General features: G+C 48.0%; 1 protein-coding gene across 1 annotated transcript in view; it reads left to right on the forward strand.

The window, feature by feature from the left end:
• LIN7B (lin-7 homolog B, crumbs cell polarity complex component) overlaps positions 1-12,132 on the forward strand; it is a 516,755-nt gene that overhangs the window by 136,876 nt on the left and 367,747 nt on the right. The window contains exon 3 of the mRNA XM_040327611.1: positions 7,308-7,379. Within this exon, the coding sequence (XP_040183545.1) occupies positions 7,308-7,379 (72 nt within the window). The remainder of the gene's footprint in view (positions 1-7,307; positions 7,380-12,132) is intronic.

Consider the following 12,132-nt stretch of genomic DNA (forward strand, 5'->3'; position numbering starts at 1 on the left):
GGGTGAGGGCATGCTGCATAGAGGTGGAGGTGGATGCCATGCTGTCCGCCAGACGACGCACCTCTCCCACCATGGCCCCTATATGGCGGGTCTGCAGGGCCTGCTCCTCCAGCAGACCGTCACGGAGGCTGGAGGATATATGCCTCGTTTTGGACAGAGCCTTCCTGGGAGGAGAGGCTCGGCCACGGACAGAGGGAGAAGGGGAGGGGTCCACAAGGGAGGGGCTTGCCCTGGAGGGGGATGACGTGCTGGGCGGGGGGGTGGTGGGTTGCACAGGGATGGTGGTATCCTCCTGGAGGGAGCCAGAGTCCTCCTGGATGAGGAAAAAGGAATCCTCCTCCAATACCACTTGCTCCTCCATACTTGGCCCCGGTATGATCTCCTCCTGGACCAGCATAGCCAGAATGTCCATGGGGCCTGACTGGACCCCTGGCTCTGGTCTGGATGGGCTGGGTCGAGCCGCAGCCGAAGACGGCCCAGCTTCTTCTTCCTCATCACCACCTGTGGATGACACCAAAACGACATATTTTGCTGGTGCAACACACTTCTCACATGTTCACTTGTACCCCCTCCCATGATGCACAGCAGATATGAAAGAAAAATAATACTTACATCTTCACTTCTACCCACAAATATGTTCACTTGTACCCCCTCCCATGATGCACAGCAGATATGAAAGAAAAAAAATACTTACATCTTCACTTCTACCCACAAATATGTTCACTTGTACCCCCTCCCATGATGCACAGCAGATATGAAAGAAAAATACTTACATCTTCACTTCTACCCACAAATATGTTCACTTGTACCCCCTCCCATGATGCACAGCAGATATGAAAGAAAAATAATACTTACATCTTCACTTCTACCCACAAATATGTTCACTTGTACCCCCTCCCATGATGCACAGCAGATATGAAAGAAAAATAATACTTACATCTTCACTTCTACCCACAAATATGTTCACTTGTACCCCCTCCCATGATGCACAGCAGATATGAAAGAAAAAAAATACTTACATCTTCACTTCTACCCACAAATATGTTCACTTGTACCCCCTCCCATGATGCACAGCAGATATGAAAGAAAAATACTTACATCTTCACTTCTACCCACAAATATGTTCACTTGTACCCCCTCCCATGATGCACAGCAGATATGAAAGAAAAATAATACTTACATCTTCACTTCTACCCACAAATATGTTCACTTGTACCCCCTCCCATGATGCACAGCAGATATGAAAGAAAAATAATACTTACATCTTCACTTCTACCCACAAATATGTTCACTTGTACCCCCTCCCATGATGCACAGCAGATATGAAAGAAAAATAATACTTACATCTTCACTTCTACCCACAAATATGTTCACTTGTACCCCCTCCCATGATGCACAGCAGATATGAAAGAAAAATAATACTTACATCTTCACTTCTACCCACAAATATGTTCACTTGTACCCCCTCCCATGATGCACAGCAGATATGAAAGAAAAATAACTTACCAGTCCCCAAGTTCCCAACAGTGGAGTCGTACCCTTCAAGTCCCTCCACCTGCTCCTGCACGAACGTTTGTGCAATAAGCTGCTCCTCCTGATTGAGCCGGATCATACATCGCGGACCACCTCCCGTGCCACCGGTATGCTTCCTGATAAGAGCCAGTTTTTCACGGACCCTGCGCCTCATATCATTTAATTTCTTCTGGATGTCATCCCAGGTACGCACTTCATTACCCAGGGCATTGATGTCCAGGGCAATGGCTTCATATATAGCCCTCCTTTGGGCAATGGTGGTGTTTGCCCGCTGGGCACCATATAGGACTTCCTTATGCTGCTGGAGTGCAGCAATCAGGATGTCCATCTCTGCAGCCACAAAGTTGGCCTTCCTTTTTTTGGTCCCTTTGGGAGGTGCCATGTCTTGCAAAAGGGCTGAATTTCCTTGCTCAGGGGGGGTAGGAAAAAGCAGGATGAAATTCAGCAAAGAACCTGCGCAAGTCTGCTCCTATTTATTTGCTCAGTGCAAGCAGCTGAGCAGGATTTGCCCTGAAATTATGCTAGCAAACCTCTGCTGAGCCGAAAATTCCTCATTTACATAGGGGCACACCCACTTTGACTTGCACGGCCTTGCGCCCTCAGCTTTGCCTTAAACAGGAGCAAATTAAATGAACAAACGATTCCTGAATCAGGTGGCAATTTGGCAAAATTGCTCCAGCGCAGAGAAATTCAGCTGAGCGGCTCAGGTGTAAGTAATGGGCAAATCTACCTGAATCTGGGCCACTGCCTTTAAATTTCTACCTAAGTGCCCGATCCACAAAGCACTTACCTAGAAATTTCAGGCTGTGTAACTTAAATCCGGCCGGCGCAAGGCGTTCCTATTCAAATGGGGCGAGTTCCATTTAAATGAGGCGCGCTCCCGCGCCGGCCGTACTGCGCATGCACGAAGTTACGTTACGCCAAGTTTTGTGGATCGCGCCGCTTAAAAAAGTTGCGTCGGGAAAAAAAAAAAAATTTGACAGCGTCGCTCGGCATGCATTCCTGAGGGAGAACTCCATGCCAATTTTCAAATAAAAAACCGGCATGGGTTCCCCCCCAGGAGCATACCAGGCCCTTAGGTCTGGTATGGGTTGTAAGGAGACCCCCCCTACGCCGAAAAATCGACGTAGGGGGTCCCCCTACAATCCATACCAGACCCGTATCCAAAGCACGCTACCCGGCCGGCCAGGAATGGGAGTGGGGACGAGCGAGCGCCCCCCCTCCTGAGCCGTACCAGGCCGCATGCCCTCAACATGGGGGGGTTGGGTGCGTGGGGCAGGGGGGCGCACTGCGGGCCCCCCCACCCCAGAGCACCCTGTCCCCATGTTGATGAGGACAGGACCTCTTCCCGACAACCCTGGCCGTTGGTTGTCGGGGTCTGCGGGCGGGGTGCTTATCGGAATCTGGGAGTCCCCTCAAATAAGGGGGCCCCCAGATACCGGCCCCCCACCCTAAGTGAATGGATATTGGGTACATCGTACCCCTACCCATTCACCTGGAGGAAAAGTGATAGTTATTAAACACACAACACAAGGGTTTTTAAAATCATTTATTAGTCTGCTCCGGAGGCCCCCCCTGTCTTCTTTAGCTCTAATACCAGGGGGGCTTCTTCTTCCACTCTCCGGGGGTCTTCTCCGCTCTCCGGGGGGGGTTTCTTCTTCCGCTCTCCGGGGGGGGTCTTCTCCGCTCTCCGGGGGTCTTCTTCTATCTTCGCCGCTCTCCGCTGTTGACTCGGCGCACCCCGGTTCTTCTCCAGCTGTCCGGTGCCTTCTCCTTCAGCGCTGGCTGCCTGCTATCTTCGTGTGTTAGCTCAATTACTAGCAGGCAGCCAGCGCGGTCTTCTGTGACGTCATGTTCTTCTCTTCTGTTCTTCTCCCCTCTTCCGATGTTGACTCGACGCCTCTTCTCACTGCAATGATGGAAGCGCGCCTTGCATCCCATTTATATAGGCATCACCGTCCCATCATGCTCCGGTAGGTACCCACGTGGTGGGTGCACGTGGGTAGGCACCCACCACGTGGGTACCTACCGGAGCATGATGGGACGGTGATGCCTATATAAATGGGATGCAAGGCGCGCTTCCATCATTGCAGTGAGAAGAGGCGTCGAGTCAACATCGGAAGAGGGGAGAAGAACAGAAGAGAAGAACATGACGTCACAGAAGACCGCGCTGGCTGCCTGCTAGTAATTGAGCTAACACACGAAGATAGCAGGCAGCCAGCGCTGAAGGAAAAGGCACCGGACAGCTGGAGAAGAACCGGGGTGCGCCGAGTCAACAGCGGAGAGCGGCGAAGATAGAAGAAGACCCCCGGAGAGCGGAGAAGACCCCCCCCCGGAGAGCGGAAGAAGAAACCCCCCCCGGAGTGCGGAGAAGACCCCCGGAGAGCGGAAGAAGAAGCCCCCCCTGGTATTAGAGCTAAAGAAGACAGGGGGGCCTCCGGAGCAGACTAATAAATGATTTTAAAAACCCTTGTGTTGTGTGTTTAATAACTATCACTTTGCCTCCAGGTGAATGGGTAGGGGTACGATGTACCCCATATCCATTCACTTAGGGTGGGGGGCCGGTATCTGGGGCCCCCTTATTTGAGGGGACTCCCAGATTCCGATAAGCACCCCGCCCGCAGACCCCGACAACCAACGGCCAGGGTTGTCGGGAAGAGGTCCTGTCCTCATCAACATGGGGACAGGGTGCTCTGGGGTGGGGGGGCCCGCAGTGCGCCCCCCTGCCCCAGATTACCCAACCCCCCCATGTTGAGGGCATGTGGCCTGGTACGGCTCAGGAGGGGGGGGGCGCTCGCTCGTCCCCACTCCCATTCCTGGCCGGCCGGGTAGCGTGCTTTGGATACGGGTCTGGTATGGATTGTAGGGGGACCCCCTATGTCGATTTTTCGGCGTAGGGGGGGTCTCCTTACAACCCATACCAGACCTAAGGGTATGCTCCTGGGGGGGGGAACCCATGCCGGTTTTGATTTTACAAATTGCCGTGGAGTTCTCCCTCAGGAATGCATACCAAATGCCGTCGCTTGAATGGGCTTTTACATGGTGTGACTAACTTTCCACTTTGTAAAACCAGCCCTAGTTTTACACTTGCAAACTAAAACTTACGGCGAAAAAACAAAGCTGAAAAGCTTTGTGGATCGCCCTAAGTGCTAATTTGCATACTAGAAGCGGCATTTCGACTCGAAATGCCCCCAGCGGCGGATGCGGTACTGCATCCTAAGATTCGGCAGTGTAATTCAATTACACATGCCGGAATCTTCTGCCTAACTTTGGAAAACTGCTTCTGTGGATCAGTTCCAAAGTTAGGACAAGGGATACGATGGAGTAACAGCAGTTACTCCGTCGTATCTCTTTTGTGGATCTGGCCCATAATGTACACATATGGACTGGGCAGCACAGAGCGGAATGTTGAAGAATGGATCAATGATTATATGAGTCAAGAAAGTGGTTGAATGTATCTGAATAAAATTCTCTCTGGTGTTATTATTAGCACTCCCTTTCTTTGTTTTGTTTTTCTTTTCTTTTCCTTTTCCCCTCGTTTTACACCTGTTACCTTATTGTAATGGATTTATACTGTATATCCATTACAGATACTCATTCACCATTCTCACTCATTACTTGATTTTACTATGGAGATGGCAACCTGTGGTCTGTGGATGGCACCTATGCGCCCTGCCCCATACTGGACAACCAATCACCTCAGCTCCCGAACTGACAGCCTATTTGTTCCAGCCCCCGCGCACACCTTTGTCCGCATATGTCCGTGAGTACCCAGAATCGGCACATTTTTTTGTCCTTTTCTTTTATGATTATACCTAGTCAACCATTTGACTGTATATTACTCTGCTATTACAGATACCCTATGACATCCGCCCCTGAGGAGCGTTTTTTACCCGAAACGCATCAGGCATTTAGGATGTAGTTTTACGCCAAATAGGATTTTATTCAGATACATTTTACTTTCTTGGCTCATATAATCATTAATCCATTCTTCAACATTCCGCTCTGTGCTGCCCAGTCCATATGTGTACATTATATTTTTTCTACTGTCTGACAATTTTATTGCATTATTTTAGACCAATGATTTGTTACTATGTTTATGTTGTAATGTCCATCCTTCATTATGTATGGTTGTACATGCTACTTATAAATATATGATACCATGTGCGGTGCACACACCACCTTCATACATGTGATTTATACTATCATGCACCCATGCAAATAAAATATGTCTTATTTTTGTACCCAACCCCAACTAGTCAGCTGCTTCATTTAAAGTCCCAAAATTTCCCTTTAATGTATAACCATTAGCCGGGATGGAGGCACTTTTCCCCTGTGCTTCATTTAAAGTCCCAAATCTCTCTTTCATATTTCAATTGTTTCCTAAGTTGTCCCATATTTCCACATCTGTGATCAGGTTTGTATTATTAGTAATCAGTAGGTCTAGTAACGCATTGTTCCTTGTTGGTGCAAATACCATCTGACCCATGAAATCGTCCTGCAAGATATATAGAAAATGGCGAGCCTATGTCTGGATACGTAAAATCCCCCATTATGACGACATTTCTCATCCTTGCCGGCATTTCAAACTGTGATAGGGGGTCAGCCTCCCCCTCCTCCCTCCGGTTAGGGGGTCTATAGCATACTAAAATTATTAATGTCCTCTTTGCTTCCTTCCTTTGTAGCTCTACCCATAAGGATTCCACCTCCTTCCTTGCTCCATTAGTGTTGTCATCCCTCACATTCACTTGTACATAATTTCTGATATACAGGCATACCCCCCCCCCTTTTTTTTTACCCTCCCTATCTCTGAAATATAGTTAATACCCTTGAATGTTTTCCAGCCAATCATGAGAGCTGTTGAACCAAGTCTCTGAAATTCCCATAAAATCTAAATTTTCCTTGTACAATAGCAGCTCTAGTTCTCCCATATTGTTTGCCAGACTCCATTAGTGAACAAGCCACACAGTTTTGAACGGTCACATATTATATCTTTATTGGGTGTTCTGAGGTTGCAAATAGGACTTGTTACCATACTTACCCTGGTTTAGGTGCTTTAGTCAACCTACCACTAATGCCCCCATTACTATCCTCTGGAATTTGTTCCATGCTGGCTAACTACATCTGGACCCTCCCCCCGTTGCTTTGTTTAAAAGCCCCTCTAACTTATCGGACATTTTCTCTCCCAGACGATCTGCATCTTCCCCATTTTAGGTTGGTCCCCATGAATTATTTCCATTAGGCTCTGTTTACTTTGATTGTATGTATTTTTCTTTTTAATGTCAATATATTAAGTGTATGAAGATTTGCAGATAGTATTTTGTATTTATTAGGTTTAGAAAATATTCTATGAATAAAGCAATAAAAAGAGTCTTAGTAACACTGGGAGAAAGAAAAGCACTTTGTTTAATATTGCAAGTCTTGAAGATGGCATTGGTAAAATAAACTTATAGAATCAGTCTGTATGGCCTTTCAGCAACCAATCAAACTGTTCTTGTCTTTCTAGTGTACTGTAAAGAGTAAAACTGGTTACTTCCTACAACACAATGGGATTGATTTACTAAAGGAAAATAGGCTGTTCACTTTGCGAAAGAAAGTTGCACTGTGTAAGGAAATTTTACCTAAAGCTTAGTAAATGTGGTGAAATTCCCTTGCGACATGAACGGTCTATTTGCCTTTAGTAAATCAACCCGCCTTGTGGCCAGTAGCTAAATGTGTTCTAAGTTTTAAATGTTTTATTTTTTTTCATATGTTTTGATATTCTTACCACGCAGGTGTACGAGCAGTTGTACGATACTCTGGATATCACAGGTAATGCAGAAATACGGGCACATGCCACTGCCAAGGTAAGTTTTTGTACACAAAAGAACACCTCTTTGTATCACGTTGTCTTCTTGTGGTGAGGCTTTATTTAAAAAAAATATATTAAATTAGACAAAAAAGTGATTTAACCCTATGACCCAGTTAAACAGTATTCAGGTCCAACCATTTGCCACTCCAGCCAGGCCTGCAGTGCAGATTGGGCTGGAGGACTGTAGCAGCACAGGAAGAATGAGGGTTAGTTTGTTTTTTTATTTTTAAAATAGGTTTCCTTTAAAACAAGAGTTATTTACATATAATCACTAAAATAGTTATGGTTATTAGTGAATAGTTTCAATAATGATTGAAGCCATGATATTCAATCATGTCCTGTGTGATTTCCTAGTAGTAATGGCTACTAGAAGTTTTAATTTGCATCAATGGTTTTCTATCTGATTCCTGTGAAGGAATTGCCTAAAACATTGGTACAATTATATACAGAACTTACAAATTTCCATAACAATATAAAAGTGTTTTTTTAATGGTTCTTAGGGGTGACTTCTCTTTGGATTGTTTGCTTGTTTTTTTTTTATTTGAATACTAATTTCGATAAATAGTTTATAGTTAATTTTGATAGTAAACACATTTAGGGGCAAACTGACAACTCATGGGGCCCTCAGGCAATAGAAGATTATGGGGCCCCTGGGCATACAGATGGCCACCACGCCAGGAGTAAGTAACAAACAAAACAACATATAGAGTACAGCAGTCAGGATGAGTGCCACACTCCCTTACATGAAAGTCCCAACATTCTCCCTATACATCACAGTCCGCAGAGTCCCGCTTTATGCCAGAGCCCCCCAGTGTGCTACCCTACGGCAGAGCCCCCCCAGTGTGCCACCCTACGGCAGAGCCCCCCCCAGTGTGCCACCCTACGACAAAGCCCCCCCCAGTGTGCCACCCTACGACAAAGCCCCCCACCCCCAGTGTGCCACCCTATGGCAGAGCCCCCCCAGAGTGCCACTCTATGGCAGAGCCCCCCCAGAATGCCACCGTACGGGAGAGTGCCCGAGAGTGCCACCCTACGGCAGAGCCCCCCAGAGTTCCACCTTCCATCAGTGTACCCATTATACACACCTTTGCATCTTAGTGCTTGGTGTGGCAGGCAGCTGGTGGGAAAAGGCTTTTAATTAGAAAAAAAATCCACTTGTTGCAGGCTCTGAACTACGCAAGCGAGTCGTAGAGCCAGCAGAATAGGGAACTGCTGTGGTTGGCCTCAGATTGGGCAGCAGGGCATGTGAATAAAAGTCATGCTTGATTTGTGCCATGATGTCACTGCACAGGTGTGCACCCAGACCTGCCCTGCTGCCTTATCTGAAGCCAAGCTCTGCAGTTCACCATTCATCTGCTTCCGAATGGCAACAAGTGCATTTTTCACGGGCACAGGATTGTTAGATTGATCTGCTGAGCGGCACACATGGATCATACAGTATACACACACAAACACACACATACAGTATACACATAGGCCCGAATTCACAAAGCACTTGCACCGACGTATCTCAAGATACGCCGACGTAAGTACAAATGTGTGCCGTCGTATCTATGCGCTGACCCACATAGTTATGGGCCGTACACACGACCGAACATGTCTGCTGAAACTGGTCCGCGGACCAGTTTCAGCAGACATGTTAGGTCGTGTGTAGGCCCGAGCGGGCAGGATTCCAGCAAACATTTGCCCGCCGGGCCTTTTTCCAACGGGCAAATATTTCTGGGCTTGTTTTAAAACAGCCCGCTGAAATCCTGCCCGCTCGGACATGTTCGGTCGTCTGTACAGACCTACCGTACATGTCCGAGCGCCCGCCATCCCTCGCATGCGTCGAATGACTTTGACGCATGCGTGGAAGCATTGAACTGGCAGGGCCGCCCACGTCGCCGCGTCATCGTCGCAGCGACGGCGCGGACACGCCCCGCGTATTGTTTACGCGCGGATTTCTGTATGATGGTGAGTACAGCCACCATACAGAAATCCCCGGGCAGACATGTACGGTGAAAACGGTCCGACGGACCGGTTTCATCGTACATGTTTGCTCGTCTGTACCCGGCATAAGATACGCCTAAAAATAGGCTTCCTACGACCGACGTAACTTGCCTGCGCCATCGTATCATGGGCGCATATTTACGCTGGGCGCATTTGCCGCTCCCATTGATTTTCTATGCACATATGCAAATGAGGGAGATACGCCGAATTCACGAACGTACTTGCGCCCGGCGCATAATATACGCGGTTTCCGTAAGTTGTACGTCCGGCGTAAAGTTATTCCCTGTATATGAGGCGCAACCCATGCAAAGGTATGGACCAGGGAACACAAGCCATCGTATTTTACGTTGTTTACGTTGTACGTGAATATGGCTGGGCGTAGGTTACGTTCACGCCGTAGGCAGTGATCCGTCGTATGTTAGGCATTCGTTCTGATGTGATTCTGAGCATGCGCACTGGGATGCATCCACGGGATGGCGCATGCGCAGTTCGTTATTCGTATCTGTCTGGCGCTCGGCCCATCATTTGCATGGGGTCACGCCTCATTTGCATGGCTCACGCCCACTTCTACTTACGACGACTTACGCCGAGGAAACCCAGTACAGATTTGGGAGCAATATGCCTGAGCAGCTGAATAAGGGACTATCTAACATCCAACAATGGATGGACACAAACAGGCTAGGCCTTAACGCGACAAAACTGAGCTTTTGCTGATCGGCCCACAGGCCAACTCTACCTTTTTACTTGCCTGGCTCAGCCCTGCCCCAACTCCAGCTAAGCAGGTTAAAAATCTGGGTATCATTTTTGATGCTGAACTAAGCTTCGTACCTCACGCAAAATATTGCATAAAATTAGCCAACTATCATCTGCAATTATTACGGAAAATTAAGAACATCTTCACAACCGTATGATCTTAGTTCATGGACTTAGAACAATCTAACCTAGAGTGGATAACGTTTTCTTTCTAGGGCTCCCACAGAAGTGGATAAAACGATTGCAGATCACACAGAATCATGCTGCAATACTAGTCACAAACTGCCCAAGGCGGAATCACATCTCCCCGGTGCTTAAGAATCTACACTGGCTCCCGATAGCAAAACGGGTTGAGTTCAAGGCACTCTGTCTGGTGTTTCAGGCCTATTGGCAACTATGTACTTATTGAATATGACACAACACTACTCTCCAGAGCTTTGTTCGACTGACGCCCTGTTAGCGATTATTCAATCTAGTCGATCAGCTTCAAAAGGTGGCCGCCGGCTCCGAACACTGGGGAATTCTCTTTGGAACCAGCTCCCTCATCAGCTCCGAGCATCCTCCTCATTGATGGCCTTCCATAAGGGCTTAAAAACATTGGGGCAGATTCAGAAAGAGATACGACGGCGTATCTCCTGATATGCCGTTGTATCTCTGAGTTCCGTCGGTCGTATCTATGCGCCTGATTCATAGAATCAGGTTCCGCATAGATATCCCAAAGATCCGACAGGTGTAAGTGACTTACACCTTCGGATCTTAGGCTGCAATTCCAGGCCGGCCGCTAGGTGGCGTTTCGATTTTTTACACAACAAATATGCAAATGAGGATTTACGCAGATTCAGAAACGAACGACCGCCCGGCGCTTTTTTTTTACGTCGTTTGCGTTCGGCTTTTTCCGGTGTATAGTTACCCCTGCTATGTGAGGAGTATCCTATGTTAAGTATGGCCGTCGTTCCCGCGCCGCGTTTTGAAATTTTACGTCGTTTGCGTAAGTCGATTCAGAAAAGAGCTGGACGTAAGTTACGCTCACGTCGAAACCAATGACGTCCTTGCGACGTCATTTGGAGCAATGCACGCTGGGAAAGTTTACGGACGGCGCATGCGCAGTTCGTTCGGCGGGGGGACGCGCCTGATTTAAATTTTAAATGCCCCCTACCCGGCAAATTTGAATTCCGCTGGGGGATTTACGATATGCCGCCGCAACTTTACAGGCAAGTGCTTTCTGAATAAAGCACTTGCCTGAACAACTTGCGGCGGCGTAACGTAAATCAGATAGGTTACGCGGATCTAAAAGATCCGCTGACCTATCTGAATCTGCCCCATTGCTTTTTTCACAAGCCTACGGATAGACACTTGGCCTTCCAAGCCCTTAGCAGGACGCTGCCTTAATCCCAGGCTGCGGTCCATGGTCAGGGAGTAGGGATAGGCTTTTTGTGCCCTGCCACCCCCCCCCCTCCCTTCTTTTTATATTTCTGTTTATTTCTTGTCTGTTCCCCTCTTTTACTTAGATGTCCTAGTTTCTTATTTTTGCTCCTGGGAACTGGATACCCCCAGCTTGTTGGTAAGCGCTTAGACGCGAGTTTCACAACTCGCATTCGGCGCTCTATAAGCATATATGCCCATAAATACGCCCAGACATGCGCCCGTCGAGCGCAAAAGTACACCAGCAGCTTTTGGTGTAGGTACTTTTGTTTTCTGAACCATATCTGCTCCAGTGACTGGGAAGGAGAGGAGGAAAAATACGTTTACACCAGAGGAGAAGGCAATTGTGATCAATGCCATCTCCAGGTACGACGTGTACCTCCATGGGGCAGAGAGTGCCACAACCACCAAGGTCAGGAAGGAGAAGATCCTCCAGGAGATCACCATGCAGGTCAATGCCCTTGGACATGAGCGGAGGACCTCAAGGGACATTGCCAAAAAGATCAATGACCTGCATCGTCTGGTCCAAGACAAGCTGGCCACGATGAGGAAGCACGCCAGGGGCACGGGAGCTGGACCAGCCA

The sequence above is a fragment of the Rana temporaria genome, chromosome 10 (genome assembly GCF_905171775.1).
Source record: "Rana temporaria chromosome 10, aRanTem1.1, whole genome shotgun sequence".
NCBI lineage: Eukaryota > Metazoa > Chordata > Amphibia > Anura > Ranidae > Rana > Rana temporaria.